The sequence below is a fragment of the Indicator indicator genome, chromosome 24 (genome assembly GCF_027791375.1).
Source record: "Indicator indicator isolate 239-I01 chromosome 24, UM_Iind_1.1, whole genome shotgun sequence".
Lineage (NCBI taxonomy): Eukaryota > Metazoa > Chordata > Aves > Piciformes > Indicatoridae > Indicator > Indicator indicator.
The window spans coordinates 331097-358794 of NC_072033.1; the positions used below are offsets into that span (position 1 = coordinate 331097).

Genomic DNA, 27698 nt, shown 5'->3' on the forward strand with positions numbered 1-27698 from the left:
CCACCCCCCAACCAAGGCACAAACCTCTTGAACCTGCCTCTTGCTGCTGTCACTGGAGCACGGGAGCCACCAGGGTCAGGCAGCCCCAGGAGTTGGCATCTGCCATGTGGGCCCTGTTTCGGTGTGGTGGGTCCTCAGGGTGCCCGGCTTGCAGGGGCTGGAGGCGGGGGGGTGTCCATCTTGTCTGGTAGAGCTTCATAGTGCTGGCTCTGCTTGGTTGGCCCATGTGCCCCTGCTCACAAACTGGGTGCCAGAGCCAGCCTGCTGCTGGTGAGGGGTGACAGGAGGCAGGGCTGAAGGTGGTTGCTGCTTCCGTGATGTGCACACAGGGCTGGGGTTTCTCTTTCTCAGCCAGCAGCTTGCTCAGCTGTGACCCAGAGAGAGTGTGTGTGTGGGAGTCCCTGATGGCACTGTGGTCATGGAATGGGCTTTGGCTGGGTAAGCGAGAGATGAACAGGAGCAAAGCTGCCTCCAGGCTTCAGAGGGTGAGGCTGGAGAAGCCCTGGCTACAGCAGGACCCATGGCTGCTGCTGCACCAAGCTCTCACTGGAGCCCATCTCAAGCTCTGCTCCTGGGTGTGGTTGGTATTGCTCATGCTACCCAAAGAAAGATTTTGCCATTTAGTACTCATTTCTCAACTTGGATTTGGCTATGTTCCATTTTTACTGGGAAAAGCAGCTGCTTTTGCCACCTGGTCACTGTTTCCATTATGCCACCAGGTTGCACCTTCCAGCTCTTCTTGGGTAACAGAACATGTGACAACCCCGGTACAGAGCTTGCTTGTGAGCCACCATGGCAACAGAACTGTTCTCCCAAGCCAAATTGGCTCCCATCTTTCAGTGTCCTGGGGCTGTCCACAGGCAGCCTGCAGCACTGAACTCTCCTGCTGCCCGTGCCCACAAGCAGCCTTAGCTGCGCCCTGCTCTCCTGGCCATGCCAGTCAGCGCCACATCTGCCTTGCTCTGGAGCTGCTTCTCTGTCTCCATGGGGAGACAGGAGGCGGGCAGGCATCTGGCTTCATGTCACAAGTGCTGTGGCACAGCAGCTCTGCTCCAGGTTATTTGCATCCAGCACCACTGGCCTGCTCTTGAGTCTCCTGCCTCCCCCAGACCCAGCCTTGTACTTTTGTTCATTCCATGGCTGCTCACTTGGCCTCACTTCTCACCTCTCATTGGGTTTGTGATGCACAAGAGCACTTAGTCTCACTTTGTGCACTGGCCTCCACAAAGGTCTTCAGCAAGTCAAAGCACAAGGCTACAGAAGTGTAGCCTCTGGGCATGCCAGCACGAGCAGGACTGAAAGCAGCCAGAGCTCAACAGCAGAAGCTGGAACTGAAAGCAGACGCTGAAGGTCTGGCTGTGTCCAAGGCCTGGTTGCTGCATGCTGTTCCACCTGCAGCTGATGGGAACAGAACTCAGCTGCCTTCTAACTGCCCTCTCTGTGCCTTCCTGCCACCACAAGTGCCCAGATACAGGGTGTCAGGGTGCCTCTGTGTGAGGCTGCAGCAGGCACTGTTGCAGAGCACTGCTCACCAGGGAAGGGGCTGCCTTCTGCCTGCCTCTTCTGGGAGGCAGTGCTTGGCAGAGTGCCTCTTCTGCAGCAAACCTGGTGTCTGGTCTCCACACCAGCAAAGCTGTGAGATTCCTTCTGCATCTTTACAGAAGCAATCTCTCCAGTGCCTTCCTGGAACACAGGGCCACCTCTCCAAGAGGAGCCAGGGGAAGGAGGAGACACCAGAACGAACAAAACCAGCAGGATGCTGGGACGTGCCAAGATAAACAGCAGCAGCAAACAGACCAGCAGTGAAATTCAGTTACAGCTTTATTTAATATCTGGTACAAAGTCCCCCTCAGGCAGAGCCTCCCAGTCCCATTCCCTACCTGAAATGGAGCAGAACATGAGCATGACCCTCAGAGGAGCTTGCTCCCAGTGAGTCAGGACTGCTCACCAGTTAAGAGAGGATGTTTTGCTCATCCATGGAGCCTTGCAGTAGCCTGACCACTCTCCCTTTCCTCCCATTAACAGCTAGATCCTGGCACGCACCAGGTACTTCCCTCTGCCCTCCGTGACTTGGCCAGATGCAACAAGCCAGCAGAGCTGTGAATTCCAGAGCTGACCCGGCTCACCATGTGCCTGCTGCCACCCTCTACACTCCCTGGTACTTCTGAGCCTCCAGGAACACCCTGTGCAGACACACCCTGCCTGGGGCTGGCAGCAGTGGGAAGCAGAGCTGGCAGCACAGGAGATTTCTGGATTTCCACCTGGCAAAGGGCACTGCTGTCCATTTCACACCCTGCTTGATGTTAAAAGATTCCTCTGTGCCATGGCAGAAAGGTGAGTAGATGTTAACTGCACCTGGCCCTTCTGCAGAGCAGCAGAGGGTGAGCAGAGGTGGTGTGGAGCCAGGGCTGCTGCAGTAATTGAATCCCTTGTAGTTGATTGCTAGTGCACTGCAGTGAGTGTAAGTGTCCTTGTTGAATGCTTTGTCCTTTGGAGGCTCAGATAAGAAATCCCTCTGCTCCTTCCTAACACACACACACACACACACACGCACACACGCACACACAGATGAGACCAAGACAGTATTTCTGATCAGCTGCTGTCCCCATGGCTGACTGGCATGCCAAGAGTCCTGGGAACACAGAGACCTTCTGGTGTGTTCTGTGCTCCAGGCACAGCTCTGCCAAGGAGCAGTGCCTGCTCCAGCACCTGGAGTTTCACACCACTGTGATCTTGCTTTCCCATGTCCCACACCAACTGCACCACAAGGGTCCTTTAGCAGAAGCACAACTAGAAAGCAATTCTAAACCTCACAAAGCCACAGAAATAATATTTAAATGAACAGGAGAGACATGGCTGTCATCTGGGTCGATATACAGCACGGACAGGAGGGATACAGTAACGTGACTTAGTAAGAACACGGAATGTTAATGAGTTTTGAAGAGGCTCTTTTGCCAAGGGCACACAGAAAGGACCAAAGTAATGCCAAGTATAGACTACCAAGGAGGTGGCAGCTCAGATGGGCATGCACAAGTTAGAGAGAACAGTTAATGCCATGGTTGAAATGCTAGATTCAGAGTGGGGTTGGTGAGGGTGAGTGGAGCTGTCTGAATCCAGAGGAGGGGCTCCTGCCTAACAGGATACTTCCATGGTTTGAGATGCATCCTGGAGGTCGATTCCTTCTGGGGTCCCAGCACTTCCATCCCCATGGTTGCTGGTATGGGACCGGCTGCGGCCGCTCTCGCCAGAGCCGACACTGGAGGAGGAGTGGGTGCGGGAGCGCATCAGCCTGGTCATGGTGGCTGCGGGCACTGCGAGAGAGAGCAGATGGCACTGGAGCAGGAGGAAGCTCCCACGCCCAGGATCACACTTGCTCAGCTATGCCTCAGGGTAAGCACAGGAGAGCTCTACCCTCAGGAAGAGAACTCGCTCTTCACTGCTGAGGTGAGGTCTTTGCACGTCTAAAGCAAGATGCCCAAGGCCTGACTTCAAAAGGTGCAGGGTGAGCAAACGCAGCAGGGCCACCAAGCCCCTGCAGGGCAGTGGCAGTGTCTGTACACACCCAGGCAGCTGCTGTGCAGGTGACCTTTTGAAAGTCAAGTCTCACCACTCTAGAAACCCACAGGGCTGAAGGCATGCAACCCCCAACACAGTACAGATGGCAGGTGGAGGGCCCAGCAGCAGGCAGCACAGCAGGACATGCCAAGACAGAGCAGTGCACCCGTGGAGCTGCATGGTGGAAGGTACCTGGCTCAGTGCTCAGGTGGCTGAGCTGCACGTAAGGGACTGGAAACCGCACAAGACAAGGAGAGGGATGAATACACGAAAGAGCTGGTTAGTTGTGCTGTGTGACCAGCAGCTGCACTGCTCCTGGCATTCCCAGCCACTGCCCTTCCTCACCCAGCTTACGCCACACCACAAGCTCCCCACACTCAAGAACAGCTGCTAGGGAGCATCTCAGGAGGTGCCAAGTGCCTCAGAAACCCCTCAGAGCCAGGTGGCTTCAATGCCTGTAGCTGGAAATTGGAATGTACGTGGTGACCCTGCCTCCCCACTGCACATGCCACAACTGTCCAACAGAGGCCAATTTCCAATAGCAAGGAAACTGGGGCACACTCTAACTGCAAACACAAAGAGGACTTCCTGCCTCTCCTGGAGCTGACAGCCTCAGGCCTCGCTGCGAGCTTCTTGCAGGGCAGCACTTCCTGCCCACAGGAAGGTCACAGGATCCTCCAAAGATCCTCGAGCCCAACCTCTCCTGCCAGAGCAGGACCATAGAATCCAGCACAGGTCACACAGCAACACATCCAGACAGGGCTGGAAAGGCTCCAGAGATTAGACTCCACAACCTCTCTGGGCAGCCTGCTCCAGTGCTCTGTGACCCTTACAGTGCAGAAGTTCCTCCTCATGTTGAGGTGGAACCTCCTGTGCTGTAGTTTCCATCCACTGCCCCTTGTGCTATCACAGGACACAAGTGAGCAGAGGCTGTCCCCTCCCTCTTGACCCCCAGCCCTCAGATATTTATAAGCATTAAATCCCCTCTCAGCCTTCTCCTCTCCAGACTAAACACCCCCAGGGCTTTCAGCCTCTTCTCCCCAGGCAGTGCTCCAGTCCCTTCAGCTTCCTTGTAGCCCTCCCTTGGACTCTCTCCAGCAGATCCCTGTCCCTCTTGAACTGGGGAGTCCAGAACTGGATGCAATATTCCAGGTGGGGCCTCACTAGGGCAGAGTAGAGGGGGAGGAGAACCTCCCTTGACTTGTTGGCCACACTCTGCTGAATGCAGCCCAGGATCCCATTGGCCTTCTTGGCCCCCAGCACTCCCAGATCCTTTTCCACAGGGCTGCTCTCCAGCAGATCCCCTTCCAACCTGCCCTGCTGCAGTTCATTCTTCCTTCCCAGGTGCAGGACTCTGCACTCATCCTTGTTGACCCTCATTAGGTTCCTCTCTGCCCAGCTCTCAGTCTGTCCAAGTCTCTGAATGGCCTCACAGCCTTCAGGTGTCTCAGCCAAGCCTCCCAGTTTGGTATCATCAGCAAACCTGCTGAGCAGACTCTGTCTGTCTGTCCATCCCCTCATCAATGTCATTGATGAAGATGTTGAACAGGACCAGACCCAGCAGGTCCCCCTGCTCCAGCCAGTGGGCAGGAGCTTTGAGGAGCTGGCCTGTGCATCTCTAGCTGTGTCAATGCTGACTGCCTTCTCTTGCTGTTCCTGACAGGAGGCCTTGCTGGGCAAGCTCAGCAGTGCCAACACAGCCTTGCCCATTGAAGATGGGAAAGACATTCTGGTACTACCACTAATTCTGGAGGCAGAAAATTGCCTCTGCCCTTCCCCAGTGCTGTGCATCCTCTGTGCAGGAGCTCTCACCCCTGAAGTGCTGCTGAAGCCCTTGCTGTAATGGCTGATTTGACTAAGGCAGAACACAAGACACGATCTGTGAGGCTGAGGCAGCCTCCTGATAGGGCACTCTCCTCTGCAGAACCAGGCTCTTCTGGCCAGCCTTGGAGAACACAGACTGTCCTACTCTGTTCCTCTCATCTACACACAGTGCTAAGAAAAGGGCAGCTTTTAAGCCCTGACAGCCATGAATTGGTAAAGAACAACTGGCCATGTGGAGACCATTGGGAGCATCACAGCTGCCATGGTGGCCATGCTTAGTGGCTAACCAGCTATGTGAACCTACTGAAGTCCTCCAGTCCCTGGAACACTGAAGGCAGGGAGCTGAACAGATGCCAGCCTGGCACACACAAAGACAATGTTGTCTCTCTGAGCACAAGCAGGAAGCCTTAGGGCAGGGCATGTACTGGATCAAAGCACAACTCCCTCTGGGCATCTCAGAAGCCAGACAGCTCTCTTCTGCCATCAGAGTTTCTTCTTGTTGCTTACCCCTGGTTTGGTATGTCTGAGGAAAAGGGCAAGAGCTCACATAGCATCAGTTTGTTTGGAAGATCATCTACCAGCCATTAAAATCATCAAGTCCAACCATTAACCCAGCACTGCAGGGTCACCACTAACCATGTCCCTCAGCCCCACACGTACACCACGTCTCCAGGGATGGTGGCTGCTGCCCTTGGTGGCCTGTTGTGATGTAGCCATCACAGCCATGAGGCTCTGCTGCTAACTCCTTTCTCTCTGGGGTGGGCATGCACAGGAGAGGGCAGCAGGTTCCTGCTCCTGGCAGCATGCTGTTCTGGACTGGCACAAAGATGGACTCAGCAACCATTGTGGATTAAACACACATCAGGGACCACCAACGCTGCTTTGCTAGGGCTTGGTGGCACACTGGTTGCTTTTCCAGCATGGATGGCTCTCCTGGAAGCCACACCAACTCACAGCTGGGGACACAGATGCTGATGGGCTTGGATGGACCAGAAAGGCTGATCCCTTCACAACACCCTGCAAACCAGAAAGCTGGGTTTGCCACTTACTGTAGCCCATTCCCTGCACAAAGTACTTGAAGGCTTCAGTCAGCTTGCCAGGCTGTGGGAAGAGAAAGCAGGGCTTTAGTGGGAGCAGAGCCAGGGCTCTGTGCAGCCCCAGGGCCAGGGCAGCACTGTGGGGAGTCTCTCACCTGAACCACCTGTGGCAGGCCCCCGCAGTCAGCCATCTGCAACAGCAAACAGAGCTTGAACTCCTCCTTCCCACCCCAGGACAACCCCAGAGCCATGCTAGCATTGCCCACCCCATTGGGCACCAGCACACTGCTTCTACCATCCTTTCTCTACAGCCAAAGCAAAGCCTGGTGAGACATCTTCTGGGAACCTCTTGCTGCAGCCCAGGACCTTGGGGGCTGCCTTACTAAGTGACCTCAGGCTATACAGTACAAGCCCAGGAATAACCTCCACTGTCCCGGCTCCTTCTGCCACTCTTCCCAAACCTGTCACTTCCCTACACTACAGAGCCACAGGTGAGGGTGGGAAGGACTGGTACAAAGCCAGAAAATGTGATGTTGTTGGTGGCAGAGCGCAGGCCAGAGGCAGGGCACCTCTGCTGACCCTCTGCAGCCCTTCCCTACTGGCTGAAGATTATAGAGAAGTGGCCACAGAGCAGGGATTCAGGGGCCTTCTGACAAGCTCTTCTCTCCAAAGCCTGCCTCCACACAGGAGAGAACACAGCCGTGAATGACTGTCCACAGGCTTCTTAAAGCTACATGTGCAGGAGTGAAAAATGCTTGAGTGGAGCTGGCCCCAGCTGTGTGTGCAGGCTGGAGGGGCTCTGGAGCGGCACTCACCTTCAGGAGGGTGGTTTTGGTTGGGTCAAGACGTGAATTGCATTCCACCTAAAACAAAGGGAGGAAAGAGGGACAAGGAAGCACACACAAAACAGAAGGAAAATGCAAGGCAGCTGTACCAAACACAGTGGGAGCTTCTCTGGGGCCAAGGACTGAGAAAGAAAGCTGAGAGCACACAGGAAGAGAACAAGGACTGCAAGCTGCAGGGAGGAAAGGCAGTTGCCCCCATCCAGGGGACACTGTCCTGACAGAATGGCACTGCTCTGAAAGGCAGCCATGACTTCAAGGGAAACCATCCCCTTGTTTTGGGCTGCACCATCAAACCCTGCAGCACCTTCTGGGCTCTGACATCAAGACTGGGAGGGAATGAGACTTGTATGTAGTGCAGCATGGAGGGAGATCACTCAATCCCCATGCCAGATAAGAAGGTCATGGCCACCTCTTCTGGCTCAGAACAGCTGGGGAGCCTACAGAAAAAAACAACCCCAGTAGGAAATATTATCCTGAGCTGGGAACCTGGGCAACCAGATAGGCAAGACAAGACCCAGAGCACCCCAGCTGTGCCAGGGCAGCAATAAGAATCCTCAGGGACAGTGTCCCAGCAGTCAGGTCTGCAGAATGTCTCAAACTGATAGCAAGGCAACAGGCCATGACCAGAAAGAGCCCTGGAGCAGTTCCCCATGCACATCTCCTACGGTCCAGCTACTGCTTGGGAGATTCCTACACTCTTCCATGGTTTCCTAGATAACTGCTTTTGTCCACAGGCTTTGGGTCTCCACACACTGCACTGTGCCATGCCCCATTTGTAAGTACACTGGGAGGGAAGTGGGTTAGAGGTGTCTGCAGAGAACAACAGGAAGGAGAGGCTGCTAAGTGTTGCCTTCTCTGTGATGCAGAGCTTTTGCAGAGCTCTATCACACAATCACTGTGGTTGGAAAAGACCTTCAAGATCAAGTCTAACTGTTAGCTAACTCTACCAGGGCCACTACTACCCCATGCCCTTGAGCACCCTGCCTGGATGGCTTTTAAATACACCCAGGGATGGGGATTCAACCACTTCCCCGGGCAGCCTGTTCCAGTCTTTGAGAACCCTTTCAGAGAAGTGTTTCCTGATGTCCAACTTAAAACTCCCCTGGTGAAACTTGAGGCCTATCAGATGTCCTGTCACAAGATACTTGTGAGGAAAGACCAACCCCCACCTCACTGCAGCCTCCCTTCAGGGACTTGTAGAGCAATGAGGTCTCTCCTCAGCCTCCTCTTTGTCCAGACTGAACACCCCCAGCTCCCTCAGCTGCTCCTCCCCAGCCCTCTTCTCCAGACCCTTCCCCAGCTTTGTTGCCCTTCTCTGGACCTGCTCCAGCCCCTCAATATTTCTCTTATGTTGTGGCAGCCAAAACTGAACTCAGGATTCAAGGTGTGGCCTCCCCAGTGCCCAGTACAGGGCCATGATCACCTCCCTGCTCCTGCTGGCCACACCAGTGCTGATCCAGACCAGGCTGCTGGTGGCCTTCTTGCCCACCTGGGCACACCCTGGCTCCTGTTCAGCTGCTGTCACCCAGCACCCCCAGGTCCTTTTCTGCTGGGCAGTTTCCAACCACTGTGCCCCAAGCCTGGAGCCTTCATGGGGTTGTTATGCCCCAAGTGCAGAACCCAGCACTTGACCTTGTTTATTGGCCTCAGCTCATGGATCCAGCCTGGCCAGATCCCTCTGCAGAGCCTCCCTACCCTCCAGCAGATCAACACTGACACCCAATTTAGTGTCATCTGCAACTTGCTGAGAGTGCCTCAGTCCTCTCATCCAGATCACCGATCCCCACCTTAGGATCCCCCAGCTGAGCCCTGGGGATCTCCACCTGTGACCAGCCAGCAGCTGGGTTTCACTCCATTCCCCACCACTCTCTGGGCCTGGCCATCCCTGTTGCAGGGTGCTCCAAATCCCCCCACCTTCCCTCATTATCTATCAGCAGAGGTCTGAATAGGTGAGACAAAGGTGTGAAATGGTCTTCCCCTGCCCTGATGACAGTAATAACCACCTATTGTCCTTGCCGGGTGGAGGCCCCACAGGTGTGGGAGAAGCCCTCTAGGATTTGGAAATGTGATAAGGAGGTTATGTCACATCTTGGCCTGGACAGATTGTCTAGGAATATATAAAAGGGTGAACAGGGAGCAGTGGGGGCTCTCAATTTCACAGATGCACCTGTGTTTCAGGGCTCGCTCATTTCAGGCGCTCATCTCTCACTGCTCTTGCTCACTTCTCCCCGGACCGGCCCAGCCCTGGGACCTGCCTGCCACCGCCAGCCCTGGGACCTGCCTGCCACCGCCAGCCCTGGGACCTGTCTGCCACCGCCAGCCATGGGACCTGCCTGTCACCGCCAGCCCTGGGACCTGCCTGCCACCGCCAGCCATGGGACCTGCCTGTCACCGCCAGCCCTGGGACCTGCCTGCCACCGCCAGCCCTGGGACCTGTCTGCCACCGCCAGCCATGGGACCTGCCTGTCACCGCCAGCCCTGGGACCTGCCTGCCACCGCCAGCCATGGGACCTGTCTGCCACCGCCAGCCATGGGACCTGCCTGTCACCACCAGCCATGGGACCTGCCTGTCACCGCCAGCCCTGGGACCTGCCTGCCACCGCCAGCCATGGGACTTGCCTGTCACCACCAGCCATGGGACCTGCCTGTCACCACCAGCCTAGGACCGATCCTGCCCGTGAGCCTGCCTGCCTGGGCCCTGCCTGCCGTTTCGCTTCTCCCTGGGACCGGTCCCGTAAAGCTGTGAGCCTTGAATCGGGTCACAAATGGACAGTTTCTAGAGCCTGTCAGCAGAGTGAGCGACCTAGGGACCGTCTCCAAATTCCTACTCCTATCTTCCTGAGTAAACCCGGCCTGCTCATAGCTCCGTGAGGGTTATTTGTCGGCCTTTGATTTGTAAGTGGGTAAAGCTATTTGTGGCTTAGCCTTTTCCAGTCTCTGAACTCTCCAAATTGTATTGAAAATTGTCATAAGCAATTCACAACCGAATAGAACCTGTAAATAATTTTTATCAGTTTTGTACATAGTTTTGGGGTGGGGTTTTTGAGAAAATAAAAATAACTATATTTTTATAATTCCTGCCTTGTTACTTTAACCCAACACTAATACAATCCCCCAGTGCTTTCCCCAGAAGTGCCCATCCAGGCCTAGGGCAGCAGTTGTGCCATGAGGATGCTGTGGGCAGCAGTGCTGAAGGCTCTATGGAAGTGCAAGCAGAGAACATCCACAGCCTGTCCCTCATCCACTGACAGGTCACCTTGGCATGGAAGGTTTGTTAAGCAGGACCTGCCATCCTCATCTTAGAGATGTCCTGCAGGGCTATGAAGCCTCCCATGCCTTGGCTTTTCCACTAGTGGCTGAGAGGTCTCAGTAGCTGAGGGACTAGAAAAGAACCCGAGACAGAGCCACCTTCTGTGCACAGCTCTGGACCAGGTCAAGCACTGCTGGGGGAGGCATGGCTGCTAAGTGGTTGTGGGCCTAATGTCACAGGAGGAGGATTCCTGAGTACCTACCACTGCTTCCACTGCAGGGGAGTTGTCACCAACCACTAGCAAGACAGGGCACCTGGCAAAATGCAAGAGAGAGAGACATTACTCACAGGGCATCCAAGGGGTTTCCATACAGGCTGAGCTCTGTGAAACAGCAGCCTCAGGAAAGGTTGCCAATGCTCAGCAGAACCCCTGCCAGCCACCATGTCAGGGCATTTTGTTGCACGAGAACATGGTCTGGGGCTTGCGCCACCCCCCAGAGTGTCCCCGCAAGCACACCATCTGCACTGCTGCTGCACACATACCATGGCAGGCTGCCAGAGAGAGCATGCTCTGTGAAACCAGCACCTCAGGAATGCAAGTGCAGGCACATGCACTATGCCTGGCTGCTGCTCAGCACTGTAGTCTGGTTTGGATTTTAGAGAGAAACACAAAAGATGTTGGGAAATATATTGAAAGATGTCAAAATATCAAAGCCTCTGCTGGCATATCTGCAACTCCACAGCCATTTCTCTAGGTGCTATGATTCTGGAAGAACACTCAGTGTGTAAAACACAAACAGGAGGTCCCTGACCAAGTGCCTGTCAATTCACACTGTTCATTTACAGAGCAAGGTAAGGGGCAGCTGGAGGCACCAATTCTGTGTGCTAATTAGATGACAAAAATGAAGACTGGAGGCGCTGAGTACCAGTGGAGTACCACCTCTGAGGAGACAGAGGATCCACTGGCACAGAGATCCACTCTTCCACAAGAATTATTTGAAGGCTCTGCAGATCCCTGTGAGCCCCTTCAACAATGTCCTAGGGCTTACAGCTGCCTGCGTGACAGGTTTTGCCTGGAGACCAGGCAGGAAAATTCACCTCTTTTAGGTCAGTCAAGATCTAGAGGGTTTGGCTGTGGATGGCTAAAACATTCCTGGGACCACACAATTCCCAAGGAGAAAAGAGCAAAGCCTGGGCAGCACCAGCCTCTACCCAGGGATCCTGCCTCAGAAAAATGAATGGCACCAAACAAACTGCCTCCCTAACTCTCCAGGCACAGCAGGGACTGTCACTGCTGCCTGCATACACTACCTCCTCTGCCCCTGCCTGCTGAGGGATCTCAGTGTGTTCTCAGTGACAGCGTGCCATCTCTCCTCTGCCCCTGCCTGCTGAGGGATCTCAGTGTGTTCTTAGTGACAGCGTGACACCTCTCCTCTGCCCCATCTTAGCTGACAGCACTGCACCAGTCTTGAACAGCCCTGGGCTTGTAGGGCTCTTGCTGAGAAGCAGTAAGAGCTTTTCACAGGAAAAAGAGCTCAGTCACAGGAAGTGACTGAGAGAGACTGACTCAGAGCAACTTACTTGAGTGTTTTTGCAGTGTTTTCGTTGATGCCAAGGACTGGTCTCTCAATTTCCAGGTCTCTACGGCTGAAAGACAAAACAGAAGAGATCTCCAGCAAATCTGCAGAGGAAACTGGTCATTGTGGGAGCACACAAAAGCCAAGCAGGAATGCTGGCTTCTGCACGCAGGCAACAGGTTATCTCTCCCTGTGTCATGCCATGAGCAGGAGCCCCAGCAGTCCTGCCAAAAACCAGCATCCACAGCTCATGGCAAGCTGCCGGCCAGCCTAGAGAGACATCTGCTGAGGTGTGAATGGGTCATCAAGGTGTAAGGGCGGACCTGGGCTTAGGACAAAGGTTGCTAAGATCCAATATCCAACAGAAGAATACATAGGGGAGCTATGGGAGCACTGCAGCAGGCACACTGTACCTGTTGTATGAGGTGAGGAAGAGCTGCAGGTTGTCCTGGTTGATGTCCTGTGCGATGTGCAGTCTGTATGTCTGGATCAGATCTAGGTTTGCCTGCAGCTCCTCCTGCACAGAAACAGAATGGACAGGCAGGGAACACCACCTTCTTCACAAGGACATAAACCAGCCTCATAAAAGTACTGAAGCACTCAACTGCCTCCGCACCCACCACTGTCCTGCAGGCAATGGCAGAGGGCAGCGACTCAGGCCTGCAGTTGTGCCTGGGTTGCAGGAAGTGCTGCTGCACCACAGCTGCTGTGCGCTGCGCTTCAGCAGCGTGGCTACACCTCCACCTGCTGCTGCAGGAGCACAAAGGCTCCTTCAGGTGGGAGAAGTTAGCTCCCAAGCCTCAGCAATGCTTAGGCAGATACAAGTCACTGTTTCAGGAACACCTCCTGCCTATGCTTAACGTCAAAGTAGCAAAGCCCCAAGACAGGCACCAGTGGAAAACTGAGTCCCAGCAGCCAGCTGTGTGAAGAATCTGCTTCCAATGGGAGGCAGAAGCGGATTCCTGCAAGCACTGCACAGAATGAAGGGGTCTGAAAGCAGGAAGAAATCAGCATGTGCTCTAAGGAGGAAGCTCTATAACTCCTTCCAGTGCTGATGTGTGTGCTCAGGTCAAGGACTGATCTGCTGCATGTCACATACAGCGTGTGTGAGGCACAGCCCAGGAAGTTGGCTGGGTGGGACTCAGCCAATCCCAAACCACAGGCATTGCTGTCCCCAGAGTTTTCAGGAGGGGCTATTTTGCCTCCTCTGAAACTGAAGGAGAAGACAAAGAGCAGAATGCAGCAGTTCAACATCTGGACACATGCCACTGTGAACTCGAAGCTGATCTGTGCTCTACCCAGTGCTTCCACGTAAACACTGTCACCTGTCACTGCAGACTGGGCACCACAAAACAGCTGTTGCAGCACAAGTGTGTGGGACACTACTTCCTCAGCATGCCTGGAGACAGTTAGGGCAAGCCTGAGGACACACATGCTCCCCAAAGTGCAAGGCCTGATGTGAATCTGATGATGGTACTAGCTGTGCCAACCCTCCTTTGATGGGCCTGAGCTAGTTAAGAGCAGATACATGCAGAAGTTCCAGCTCCAGCTACAGGTGCAGGGGCTGGGTACTTACATGGCCAAAATGATGTGCGAGGACAATGTCCACTATGTTGGTTGTCCAGCCTGAAAACTGGAGAGTGATCGTGAATGAGGAGGGGGCAGAGGAACTGGAAAATGCAGAGTCATTATAAATGTCAAAGCAGCTTCAATGTAAAGAAATTACTCAAGCAATATAAGAAACAAAGGGCTGGAGTTCATGAGGGGCATGCCAGGCTCCAAAGACCTCTGTGCACACTCAATAGCCATCCAGAAACCCAGAACCCTCAACAACTGCAAGTGGCTGGAACAACAGAGTAATTAGAAGATCCATTCAGCGCCCAGCCAGATGAAGCCTGCAAGCATCAGTACTAAAGCTGAAGGAAGCTGAGTGCTCCACAGCCACTCATCTCCAAGCAGCTCACCAGGACTTCTCATTCACATGTGATCACACCCACCCTTGCTCCTCTGGTGGAGCCCACACCACACCCAGACTGAGCACAGCAGGGGCAAACAAGACTGGATGGGTTTTGCCACAAATCAGGCAATTCCTGTGCTCTGTCCTTTTTCTTCCTGCTCTCCACACAGCTCAGGAGTGGAGATGTGCAGGGCAGGAGGCCCTCACCTTGGATGCTGCCCAGTCGATCCAGCCCTTGGCGCATGGGTCAATGTTAATGAGAACCAGTCCCTCCACCAGGTCGGGGTGGCTGAGCTGTAGGGTCAGAGCACAGGGACACTCAGAGATTGCCTCACCCACACCTCGGGCAGCCGCAGGCACAGTCCAAGCTGATTCTGTGCAGCCAAGCAGAGGCCTTTTTGGAGCCTGGCCCAAAGACTGACCAGCTGCTCACCCGGCACCTGCAGCCCCAGCACGCCCTAGTGGTGTCTCCTGCTGACCTCTGCTCTGCTGCAGCTGCAGGTCCTGCTCAGGCTCCCATGGGCAGTAACTCTCTGCTCTAATCCTGCACCTCTGAGAAGGACTTGGGCAAACTCCTGTGCCTGCAGAGCAGCTCCGTCTGCTTCTCAAGGAAGATGCAGTCTCCCAGAGGAAATGATTTAGCAAATAGCAGAGGAGTTGGTGCTGCGGGCCTCATAAGTGCCTGCAGCCTGAGTAGAAACCTGGAAAGACCCAACCACAGGGGCTGAACCCAGCCTGCAGCCACCCCTTCCCCTGCTCCTCCCTGGCATCCCCAGCAGCCTGCAGTTTACCTCAGGAGGGGTACAAAATACTTTTGAGAACTGCTTGCAAACACAAACCCAGCAACCTACCACAACCAGAGAACTCTGAGGTCCAGGCTCACTCCAAGGCTGGGATTTGACAGCAGCTCTTCTGCTCATTGTACAGAGACCACCAAGAGAACAGAAGGGAACAACTATGTTCTCAGCAGGAAACTGTCTGCAGTCCAGGCAGCCCGGCAAGGGCTTTCTGGCACTGAGCTGAGGACAAAGGCCTATTTGCATGTTCTTCTCTAGCAAGGCTGCAAAAGGCAAGGAACTGCCTCACACTGCTCCAGGCTCAACCCTGACTGCAGGAAATGGGAAGCAGGGAACTTTCTGCAGCAGGGGCAGCTGCATGGTGGCTTTGAGAAGCATGAACAGCCTGAACCACCAGCAGCTCTCTGCCCTCAATATTGAGAATGGAAGCTTTCTGTACTGTTCTAAACACTATCTCTGAAAATGCAAATTCTTGGTCTGCTAAACCACCCTCACTGATTTCACATCCTTATAAACACCCTGTGTATGAGAGAAATGTACAAGACAAAGCCAGCACCTTCTTATCAAAGGCTGGAGTGCAAAATCTCCTTCCTTTCAGGGACAGAGCACACTCCTCAGCAGTGCTGCTGCCCAGCAGTTCACCAAATCAACTGTCTGGGGTCACAAACACTGGAAAGAGCAGACAGCAGTGCAATGAGTCTTTGTGGAGACAGGAGACTGGATATTCCTAACAGCCAGCACAGACTCACAGATTGCATTGGGTCGGAAGTGACCCTCAAAGGGCGTCTTGTCCAGCCCCACTGCAGGCAGCAGGGACACCTCCAACTAGATCAGGCTGCCCAGGGCCTCATCAAGTCTGATTTTCAATGTCTTCAGGGCTGGGGCCTAAACCTGTTCCAGAGTGTCACCACCCTCACTGTGAAGAACTTCCTCCTGATGTCCAACCTAAACCTCCCCTGCTCCAGTTTCAAACCATTGCCCCTCGTCCTATCCCCACAGGCCCTTCTGAACAGTCCCTCCCCAGCCTTCTTGCAGGTCCCCTTCAGATCTTGAAATGCAGCTCTAAGGTCTCCCTGGAGCCTTCTCTTCTCCAGGCTGAACACCCCCAACTCCCTCAGCGTGTTCCCATAGGGGAGGTTCTCCAGCCCTCTGATCATCTTTGTGGCCTCCTCTGGCCCCTCTCCAGCAGGTCCATGTCTCTCTTGTGTTGGGGGCCCCAGAGCTGGACACAGCACTCTAAGGCCAAAGGAAAAACCTTCACTATCTCTCTACTACTGACCAAAAAACCCAACTGATCTCCTGCTCAGGGAATGCTTTTTTCAGCTGTGCCACACCATTTTAAAACCTGGGCTCTCTGTGCTTGCTTTGCAACCTCAACATTTCTTATGCCAGGGAAAAAAAAACCCATGAAGTTTTCTTCCTAGCCCCAACCAGCTTCTCAAGAAGCTCTGAGCAGCCTTCCCCAGCTTTCCTGCAGGTCCCCTTCAGATAGTGAAATGCAGCTCTAAGGTCTCCCTGGAGCCTTCTCTTCTCCAGGCTTAACAGTCCTAGTTCTCTCAGCCTGCCTTCATACAAGAGGTGCTCCAGCCCTCTGTCATCTTTGCGTCCTCCTCTGCACCTCACCTGTGACCCTCCTCAGCACCTCCTCCCCAGAACAGGCTCTACTGCCTCCAAGTCATCCCATTACAATCTTTCCATGTCTGGCATAGCTTCAGACCTACTCTGGCTGCTCCTGTTTAACCACCTGGATGTGCAGTATCTCTCCCATGGCTCCCTGCAGGCCAGCTGTAATTACTGCTGCTGGCACCAGTGACCCACAGATTCTCTGATCAGTGGAAGACCACAGTTCCTGTAAGTACCAGGGAGACGAAGAGATACTTACTGCACACCTGCTGAGGATGTAAGCACCAGCTCCCAATCCAATCCCAATGAAGCTCTTCAGGCTGAAAGAGAGGCATTGCACAATCAGCAGGGCTAACAAACTCACAGCCAAAGCTTCCCCAGAGGCAAAGCCTCTCCCTTCTCTGCATCCTGTTGCTCACTTATGGCTCATTGTCAGAATGACCCAGCAATGATGCAGCAGCCATAAATTGTCTCCTGTGGCAGACAAAATTGCCAGAATAAGAACTAGACAGGGTTACACAGGTTAGGAGATGCTCAGGCCTCTTGGAAAAAAATCAGTGAGCTCATCAGACGCTGCAAGCAGAGTCAGAGGTGGGCGCTGCATTTTCCTTCACTGACTTACTTCAGGTGCATCAGAACAGCAGGCAGCATCTCAGCCAGTTCATCCATACTGGGATACTGGTACCTGAATACCAAGAGAGACTGAAATCAGAGCACCTCCAAATACAGCTTCACAGAAGTTACCTTCCAGTTCTAGCCAAGGTAGGAGAGACAAGGAGCACCTGACCATGCACCAGTGATTATATGGCAGTGCTGCTGCTGTATTGCAACCAACTGCATGGAGTTCATCAGTGACAGGACAGCTCCCAAATGTCCCTTGGGAAGCCTCCTCATTTTTCAGTCTCCACTGCTCCTGAAAGCTGCCTCAGCCTGGCAGTCCCACTTGGCTCAAACCGGGTGCTAGCTCAGCCCAAAGTGACTCCTGAAACAGGAAGGGTCTCTGCGGAGCTCTTACCCAGAGGGAAAGGGGGGGGCTCCTTCCTGCTGGCCTGGTGCATCCACGTGGCACACAGCAAAGTGCTGAGTGATCTCTTGCATATCTTCAAAGTTAAAGAATGCATTGAAACAGGATTTGTCTACAACAATAAAAACAAAAAGACATGAGCCATTTCCTGCAGTTTTACTGCAGTCCACTCTCCACAGCACACACCTGCACCAGCCCAACTACCCTGCTGGCTGCACCAGCCCAATTGCCCTGCTGGCTGCTGCTGTGCCACTCCGACTGCAACCGAGCAGCGAGCCCTGGCAAAGGAGCTGCCACAGCTGCAAGACAAGCAGACAAATGACCCCATCCAGCATGCATGCCGAGGAAAAGAGGGCCCTGCAGCACTTGAGTTCTCACAGTACACACTGAGGAGCACCTGTGTGAGACTCAGACTGCATGTTGGGTGGAAAGATGTGGAAAGAGCAACTGAGCCAGCTAGAAATTCTGCAATGCTTCTGCAGCCTTAGAAGGGACTTGCTCACCTGCCCAAAGGCCAAGGCACAGATGCCTTGTGGCAGCTCTGTCACATACAATGCCACAGAACAGCTGGAGCACTTTCATGGATGGACCTATTTCCACCTTGCTATCTTTCCAGGGTTGTTGGAGCAGACAGGGACACGCTGTATGCTCAGTCTCTCCTGCAGACCTTTATCTTTTTCCCCTGGAAGGACTTGACTCAGCACCAGGCCAGGCCCACTGGTCCCCACACTCAAAAGCAAATTTCCACAACTAAGCACTTTTCCAGGGTGCTGGGAATGCAAGGGCTTACGGTTGAGGCCAATGTCATGGTATGTAAGGATGACAGGTCTGTTCCACTTGGCTGTGCCCCGCATGGTGACATGCACCACTCCGAAAGCGGTCTCAATGTCATGTTCCTGCAGAGAGAGAGGAAGCCTCTGTTATGTGTGCTGCCCATGCCACAGGGAGCCCTGAGGGCCAGCAGCAAGGCCTCATCCATGCTTTAACATTACTATTACCATCCACAGCTGGTGTCTCAACACAGCCTTGCAACCCGCAGGTCTGTCAGATTTCTCACTCCAGCCACTGCCCAAAGCAGGTTGCTGTTGCATGGATGTGTGAAGGGTTTGGGGTTGTGTCCTCCTGTGACCCAGATCTTATTTCAATGGCCTCTAGTGATGCTGCTGCACTGCAGCAGAAGCTGGGTGTCACGTGTCCATCTGTTTCTAGGTGTTCATGGCACCATGAATGCAGCTCCTCTGCCCCAATCCAGCCCTCATTCCCCAGCTGGAATTCCTCTCCCTCCAACCCACAGCCCACAAGTCTCTTTCCAGTGTGCCTCTAACCTACACCCCTGGAAATGTCCTGTCCAATGGCAAGCTGCTGCAAGAGGACACAGCCATGCCTGAGAGGCTGGCAGCTGCCCCAGCCCCTGGGGACCATGGACCAGAGCACTCTGGAAACACAGAGCAGAAAACTTGTGGAAGAGCCGAGTCAGTGCCAAAGCAGCCAGAGCTTGCAACCCCCAGCTGCTCTTCCTTAAGCATCTGAGCTCTCAGCAAGGCTCTGGCAGCTCTAGCAGTTGTTGGTCCCTTCCATGACCAGCTTTAATTCACTGATCTGGCAGGAAACTATCCAGCTACCTGTTCTGTTATGGTTTTGCTAGGTTGGTGACTTAAGAAGCTCGCAGAGCTTCAGCAGATGCTGGTTCTAGCTCAGAGCCCAAGGGGAGCATAAGGGGTGGGAGAAGAAACAATCCTGCCCTGAGCATGAGGCCATCTCACCTCCAGAGGACTATGGAGGGGTTTATATGCAGCAGCAAAAGGTCAACAAAGAGAAGCACAAAGCCCAAACTGTGAGAAAAGCCCAGAAAGCAGCCCAAAAGCTGCTGATGGTAACAACAGTCAGCAGCACAGAGTCTGTGCTGGGACTCCACCAGAGCTTACTGCACACGTCAGCTGGGGAGAGCAGTGGCCAAGGTCCCAGAACCAGAACCCCACCTCTCTCCAGAGCTGCTGCTCAGGCACCTCACTGTGCTTCAGAGTGCCACAGTTCCAAAGCTGAGCTTCAGACTTAGCTCTGTAGCAGAGAGAAGGAACAATTTCTCTTAAACTAAAACTCAGTCTCTGCTCTTCCACTTCCTTGGACTCTGCAGACTGTAAGCTGGGACTGGGGGAGATGGAGAGGATGTTTTTCATGTCACCACTGGAAACCAGCACAGGTTGCAATACAGGGAACATCCACTGCAGATGGAAGTCCCCTCTCTCACAAATCTCAGCAAGCTGCACTTTAAAACCTTTATGATGCTAAGTCTGCAGACTTCTTACTCTGCCCTGTACAGTGACAGAACCTTAAATAGGGACTGCTTTAGGGTTTGCTGCTTTTCTCTTTGGAGTTCCCCAGCAAAGTGGAAATCCCAGTCCTGAGAAGCAGGTTCCTTTCTCTGCTTGGTTAGAGTCTTTTCCCACTCTAAAGGGTTTTCCCTACATCTGAGGTAGGGTCTCTATGTTCCCTTTTCCAGCCACACATCACGACCCCATGCTGCCTCTCTTTCAAGCTTGCCTGCAGAGAGCAGACTGAGTTTGACCCCTAGCTTCCCTACAGCTAATTCTATGTCCAGTTGTCCAGTGAATTTTATTCTCTTTGAAACTTTGCCCTGAAGCTTTAGGGTTTTTATCTTGACCTATGTTTGGAAAGAGCAAAATCATCTTGAGATGTCACACCATTGCCACATGGCTTCCTTCCCTGTCAGCTGCTGCTCTCCAAAGCAGCTCCCTCCCACGCACCGAAGCCGAAGGGCAGCATGAGGCAGATGCTCAGTACAGAGCTCCAGTCCCATGACAGGGATGGCAATGACACAACCACTACCTTCAACTGGCTGAAGGGAGGTACTTCATTACATCACTACTGCCTCATTGCTCTTCCAAACCCAGCATAGTGGGTTTGGTCCAAACCCAGAGCACTGCATGGGTGCAGGGAGGACGGCAGCTTTGCAGGCTGCACTCTCTGGCCTTGCCAAACATGCTTGCTTCATGTCATAGAATCATAGAATGGCTCAGGGCATGGACAAAGGGAGCACTGATGGAGAAGGATCAGGAGCTTTGTGAAACCAAAGGTCCAGCAGACCTCCTAGCCTGACTTGAAAAGCAGGTGCTTGTGGAGAGGGAACAGAGAGCATGTGGGCACTGATACCTCAGTGATACCACTTCAGTGATACCACCTCAAACACTCACAGCTTCCAACAGCTTCCCTTGATTTTTCCAACCTCTAACAACCTGTAGGTTAAAAGGGACTTCCTGAACTGGAGGGGTGTTCTTCAGGACACCTTTCTCTTCTGAGCAGCAGACAGTTGCCTCCTTCTGTCAATCTCTGGCACTTGCTCACTCTGTGACCAAGAGTCAAAGCTTTTCAGCAAGCAGGATGCAGAACCCTTTTGTTCCCCACCTTGTACCTTGGTTTGTCACGAGATCCCTGGTCCTTGGTTTGAAAGATGAACTGACCCTGTTCCCACAGCAGTGACATGACTTCCCTCCAGGTGCCCCTGCTGTGCCCTGCATTGTCTGGGCACTCCTCAGACAGCAACTTCGTTGTGACCATCCTGTTGTTCTCCAAGGCTGCCCCACCATGCTCTGATCTTCCTGACCGAGAAGCTGGCAGCAGTCACATGGGTGTGGTGGATTTGTAGGGCAGCACAATGAGGTGGCTTTGTTCTCTGTTCCTGATAAACAGGAACTGATTTTGCTTTGCTGAAATCCAGGAGCCCTGAGCTGACATTTTCACTCATCCCTTGCCACATTCAGTCTTGAGCCTGCCCTTGTTTGTCCTGCTGCAGGATGGCTTCACCCAGTGTGCAGCACAGGTTCTGACTGCCCAGGGCAGACCAAGTTTGCCATGTCTTAGAACCTCTCTTGGTAAGGGGACTTGTCTTTTGGAAGCTCCAGTAGGCTGCAGCAGCTGAACTGCCTTTATGTACACGGTTACTGACTGCTTCCAGCAGCTCTGCAGAGCAGGACTTCTTCCCTCACAAGCCCATGCTGACCAGTTCCCAGTCTTCACCCACAGCACTCAGCCCTGCGGCCCTTGCCAGTGTCAATCAGTCTGCTGCTGCTGGCCAGGGAATTGCCAGAAGTCCTCTGGGATCAGAACTGTTATAGGTGAAGCTCTGCAGCCCAGGGGCACAACGGCAGCTTCAACAGGGCAGCAAACCCTCTCACCTAACAACTCAACTATTTCTTAATGCAGTTAGAGCTCCTGGGCTGACATACTTCCAGGCCATGGAAGTATGAATCTTAGAACTTCTACAGTCTCTGCAACAAGCACTCTGCTGACTCCCCACAAGGAGCCCTCCAGAAGGGTAACCTCTGTGAGCTGCTCTGTGGCAAGCCTGCAAGAAAAAAGCTCACCTGAGTGTTTCCTGCTCTGGCTAGATCCTCCCTGGCTGCTGTTGGGGCTTGAGCAGTCAGCAGCAGGCTCCAGGCTCCCTCACACGACTCTTTCTGATAGGGCTGCAAGTAAGTTCTCAAACCTCCATTTGCCTGTTTTGTTCTGTGCATAAACTCAGCCTGGAGAGTCTGCAAACTTTTCCATTCTCTCCAGCATTCTGGGCAATGTTCTTTCATTTTCAGTAGCGTCCCTCCTGGCTTCCCTGCACCCTCTCCTGCCTGCTGTGACAGATGGTGGGCATTTGCCCTCTGCTTGTTTTCAATCAGCTTCTCCCTTTTTCTGCAGTTCTTTTGAATCTGGAGTGCAACCCAGTAAAGTTTTCAATGGCTTGGACTTTTCCATTTTTTCCCAAGGATGCTGCTCCGGATCCTGGCTGCCATCACAGAGCAGCTCTTTGAAGGCACTGCTTTGAACAGGTTTCCTTCTCAAATCACATCAGTGAAGGCTTCTCCTCCCTGGGCCTCCACAGAAGGCTGCAGCTAAAACAGAGCATTGGTGTCATGTCACACAGCCACATCTGTCTAGCTGACTCAGAGCAGCTGAAGCTTCCTACCCTTGTTCTGTCTCCCAGCCTTGTGGCTTCTCTGACCACCATTTTGGGCACTCACTCAGACAATTACAGAGAAAACCTCCATTTCCAGTCTAGGATGGGATTTCACTCTGAGTGGGACCTGAGTTATTTACTGGCATTAGCTGGAGCCAAATCAAAACCACAAACTACATTTAACACCCTCCTGCACCCACTCTCTCCTCTGCACTGTATCTAGGTATTAGTGTTCTGCTGCCAATGTCCACCATGAGGGATCTCAACCTTTTTCTGTGATCTCAGGCAAGAATACAACAGCCAGAGGCAGGAACAGAACAAAACTGCGATATTGGGTGCAGCTTCTTGTTACAGACTGGCTTGCTAAGAAGCGCCACTGATAAGAGTGCTTTCCTCATTACTCTGCCCTCATGGCAACCTGTGAGCAGGAGGGCAGGGCTGGGTTCACTGCCCCACGACATCAGGAAACCCAAGCAGGTGACCCTGCAGCCAGAGGAGGTCCCCTCGGGGTGGAAGGGCAGCACTGTGAGCACTCACACACTGCAGAGGCACCCCCTGGCCTTACCTGGGTTGGTAAGATGCACTTCCAGTTAGGGGGTGGGCAGAACATTAGCCAGAGAAAGGTCACTAATGCTAGTGCCCACTTCTGACAACCTGGTGATTTTTGCTGGCTCTTATGGGCCCAGCTCCTGAGAACTGCTGCTCTTAGTCAGAGAGCCCCAAGCTTTAGAAAAGTAAACGTGTGTGAACCAGGAGGGCTCAGACACCAGAACATGATGAGACACAACCCAACAGCAGCTTTAAAACACTAAAGACAAGCAGGGACTGCTGAGAGGTGTTCCTGGCTCGGGGGTTGCAGAAGATCCAGCCAGGGTGGGATGTTATCCCGTTTGGCCTCAGCATCCCTGAATGTTTCTTAAACTGACAGGAAAACACACACCCAACTATGACTGCCAAAGTCTAAATGTACTGTGGGACTGACTATGGAACAAGTGGGCACATGCCCAGGTGGCAAAAGGTTCAAGTAAGGGAAAACATCTCTGACTGCCACCCCCTGCCTTTCACCAGAAACAGAAGCAGTGACAGTGGCACTGACAGAGGCCATCCTAAGAAAAGCCATCTGGGGTGGGGGGGTGGGGTGGGGGGGGCAGGGAAGGAATGAGGCACTCACCAGCAGCTCCAGAGATACAAGTGCCTTGAGCTCCAGAAACTCCTAGGCAGCACACAGAGGTACCTGGGTGCTGACTGCAGCAGTCCCAATTCCAGGTCTAGGTCAGTGTGATCCAGAGTTAAGCGTCAGAAGTCATTAAAGTCTGAAGTAAACCATTTGTTTCACAGTGGGACAGATTAATGATGAGGATTCACATTACCAGTGCTTTTCACAACTCATTTACTAAGCTGCTTTTCTGGTATTACCAGAGGAGTTGTACACCAAATATAAAGCTGCTCAAAGTTCAAAATTAATTCCCTGGAAAAACCGAGAATTGATTTTTCTTTGGAGACCAACAAGGAAGAATGCAGCTGTGAAATGCCTTCACTATATGGGGTTTGTATTCAGACCTGACAGAACACAGAGCAGCAAGGTGTCTGTTCCAGTCTCCTAAGGCTTGTTGAATGCCTGTACCTAACAGAGAGCTACAAACACCCCGCAAAAGCTTTCGGCTTAAGGATAGCCAGATCCTGGTTCATCAAAGGCAGAGAGAGCTGCCATGGCTGCTTTGCTGTGAGGTGGAGCAGAGGCAGATGACTCAGGTCAGGCTTCCAGCTTCCCCCTTCCCCAGTGATACTGCAGCTACAGCTGTTGTTTGCTTTATGTCATCTCTGCCAGCCTTGGCACAGGTGGGAAACCACTGCAGCATGTTCCTGGGGCAACATCCTAGCCATTAACTATGGGCAGATTAAAGCAGAGATTTCATTGTCCTGCTCTTTGCAACAGCTGCCCTCAAACTTCTACACATTACTGCCACAACAACACAAACTATGCCTATAAGCCAAGAGAAATATACAGCAGGACTGTAAAGCATCAGCACCTGGTAACTCTTCCCATCACACCAGCCCAACCTTCATGCAGTTGGTTAAGCGCTTCCCACCTCCTCTCTGTGCAAAGCTATTTTGGAAACAGTAGAGCTGCAGGAGCCGGCTGTGTGGGAAGCAAGCCCAAACCAGAAGTAAAGCAACATCTTGAACTAAATTATTCATTTCCATACAGAGGAGAAATTTATTAATAGAAAACCCATCATGATCTATGCAAGCAGGCAATGGTTTCTAGTACTTTGTGTAATTGGATTAAGTCTTAAATTAGCGAAATACTGGGTGAGAAACAAGAGCAGCAAGAGGTACATAATCTGGTTACACAAAAGCACCAAGATGCTGCTGAGCAACGCCCAGCCTACTGCTGTACATACCAACATGTGTGTTCCAGTTCAAAGGCACTTGGTAGTGGTGGACAGACCCAGGGAGTAGCTGTAAGCCCTTCAATGCCCTGCGCCATCCCAGAAAGAAAAGGCAAGAGAACAGCTACTGGCTCTGCAGCCAGATGAATACAGCTGACAGGTTGGGTTTGTGCTCCCAAACCACCAGCTCCTACAGCCACACAACACTGAGGCTGATAAGCAATTAATGACCACATCTGTATGATGGAGATGAAGCAAGATGAAGCAAGAAGCTCTTCTCCATCTCCTGTCCTGCCCAAGAAGCAGCTGAAGCCATGGTTTTCTTGCACTCCAAGTCCAGTATCCAAGGTCAGAGTTAGGCACTCAGCACACTTAGTGTGCAGTGCTTTGTACTCCTGCTCGGAGGGTAAAGTCCCCTTCCCCAGCTACAGCAGGACAATTGGCCTGTAATAGTTCAGGTGATTCCAACCACCTGCAGATCAGCTTTCATTTGCCCAAGGCTGGCAGCAGGTTGATTTTTTCCTGCACACATTTGAGTCAGTAGAGTATCAGGCTTCAAACAGAGCAGGCTGGTGCCTCGAGTGCTCCTCCTCTCCCTGGACACTGGGCTCAGGGTGCCACAACCTGCAGAGACACAGCCTTTGTAAAACTGGATCCTACAGAGGGAAGATCTAACTCTGCTAATACACAGGCAAGTCTGAGAATATTTGTGACTGTCAGACCTCAGATCACCTTAATCCTTAAAGGAAACCTGGAGAAAACTCAAAGCTAAACTACTTTTCAGTATCTTGCTGAAGACCAAGAAAATCTTAAAACCTCCCAAAGAAAGCAGGGCCATGTTCTCTGCCTCCAAACCTCCCATGTCCCTGGGAACTAGAGCAGAGCCTAGTTACGCTGAGTTGCAACTGGCACTGCACTTACTCACTAACTGCTCTGCAATGCCACTGATGGGTGCTGCGTAAGGAATAGGAACAGATCAGTCACCATCAGTGGAAAATACCATTGACTCTTCTGAAAGCTGCAAGGAGGCAAATGCCTTTCTCTAAGGCAGAGACATTGCTTTCCTGTGAAATTCGCTGACAGGAACAAAAAAAAGCACAGGAACTTCAAATACCACATCTGCATAACCAGCCTCCTCAGCACACTGATGTCACAAGCATATAGGAAGCAAAAGTAATGCTGCAGCAACCCCCGTGGAAGGGCTGTATTCACACCTCTACAACCAAAGTCATGTCTCAGTCCAAGGCCAGCTGGCAAAGGCTTTCCAGAACCAAACACTGCAGCATTACAGAAAGCAGAGGAAGAACTTCCCAAGAAAATGAGTAATGAAAAAACTTTCCAAAATAAAATTCCACATTAACGATTTTCAGCTTTCCAGCATTTGTTGCTATGATGCCAGCAGAAGGCAAACCCAGCCCTTCAGTGTGACACCAGTTTTAATAAAGTATAGCTCCTAATTTATCAGGCATTAAAAAACAGCTTTCCAGACCAAAACATCTCTGTTGTAATTAATTTCACTCTCGTGCTTCGAAGGAGAGAACAAAAGAACCCATTGTCCAAAGCAGAACGATAATGCTCAATATCCCAGACAGAATGTTTCAGTGCTGCTGAGAACAGCTCCCGTTACGGCTAGAGGGAAAGCAAAGTGCTTTCTCAAAGTGCTAACCTTTCATGTTTCACTACAACAAACAGAGGATGCTTTAAACCACCTTGCATTCAATGCCACGGTGCAGTCACAAGGTGGCTTTACTGATTCCTTAAAGAGTGAAGAGCTTGCATCCGTGTCCATGACAGCAGCAAATGCCCAGGGTGGGATCTCCTCCCAAAAGCAGAATGCCACCAGCTCCTGCAGGCAAAAAGAAAGCAAAGGCAGGGGGCCAGGAGAAGAAAACTGCTAAAAATGCAGATTGAAAAGCTTCTAAAAATGCCCTGAGGGGAAAAACTCCAGAGCTGCACTCAGAGCACGCTGCTGAGCACAGAGCCCTTCACTCCTTTCCTCCACGGGCTCATGCAGGCCTGGGCTTTTGTTTCAGCTGAACTCTGCATGTCCTGCACTTACCTAGTTCACCTCTTCCACACCCTGTAAACTTTCTGCCAAATCCCAGACCCATCTCCACACCCCAGATTCTCTTCTGCATGGTGTGCTGGAGAGCAAAATGCTGCTCCTTCCAAGTGGGTGGGGAGGCAGAAGGGGGGAAGTTCTCACTGCAGATCAGATCAAACACTTGCTTCTGTCAGACTGAAACACAACACAGACTTACAACTACAGCAAAATGTTCCTTCAGTGGAATTTAAAACACATAACCTGGAAAAAGGGGAGATATTTAAGCTAGCACAGAACACCTACTTCTCAGAGCAGCTGAGAGGGACTGCAGTTGATAATAAAAGCGTAAGTACAGCTCTGTCAGCTGTGTAGGTCAGCACACCATCTGTCCCGATCATTTAATCCACCATCTGCCTGTGAACATTAGAAGAAGCCAAGCCTAGATTTCATTAGGGTTGGTATAGCTTTCAAGTGAAATGTAGGTCTCAGATTTAGGTTAATACATTTTATTTCTGAGAATAACCCAGATCCATATTGATCAAGACCTCTAAGCCACTGTACTAGCTCTGCTTTTTACCCTCACTGCAAATGGTTACCAGATTAGGGGGGGCTGTTTTAACTGATGCCCAGGCAATCTGTTCTATGTCAGGGTTAATTGTGGTTTCTTGTAGATGAAGAGTTTAAGAAACCCAGGACACCTGTATCTGAAAGTCAGCTGTATGAGGGAAGCTACAAGCTTCCTCAGCCAGAGTAAGAAACTCCAGAAGCAAGAGGATGCTTGCTCTATGGACTTGACCCAGATATGA

At 52.4% G+C, this 27698-nt stretch overlaps 1 protein-coding gene across 2 annotated transcripts in view; it reads right to left on the reverse strand.

The window, feature by feature from the left end:
* Positions 1–3034: 3034 nt before the first annotated feature.
* NDRG3 (NDRG family member 3) overlaps positions 3035–27698 on the reverse strand; it is a 40263-nt gene continuing 15599 nt past the window's right edge. For both annotated transcript variants that reach the window (XM_054392006.1, XM_054392004.1), the window contains 13 exons: positions 18280–18385; positions 17481–17601; positions 17088–17150; positions 16725–16785; positions 14253–14339; positions 13665–13721; positions 12502–12605; positions 12093–12158; positions 10774–10825; positions 7232–7279; positions 6572–6607; positions 6429–6480; positions 3035–3311 (listed from right to left, as the gene is read on the reverse strand). In XM_054392006.1, the coding sequence (XP_054247981.1) occupies positions 3133–3311; positions 6429–6480; positions 6572–6607; positions 7232–7279; positions 10774–10825; positions 12093–12158; positions 12502–12605; positions 13665–13721; positions 14253–14339; positions 16725–16785; positions 17088–17150; positions 17481–17601; positions 18280–18385 (1032 nt within the window). In that variant the 3' untranslated portion in view covers positions 3035–3132. The remainder of the gene's footprint in view (positions 3312–6428; positions 6481–6571; positions 6608–7231; positions 7280–10773; positions 10826–12092; positions 12159–12501; positions 12606–13664; positions 13722–14252; positions 14340–16724; positions 16786–17087; positions 17151–17480; positions 17602–18279; positions 18386–27698) is intronic.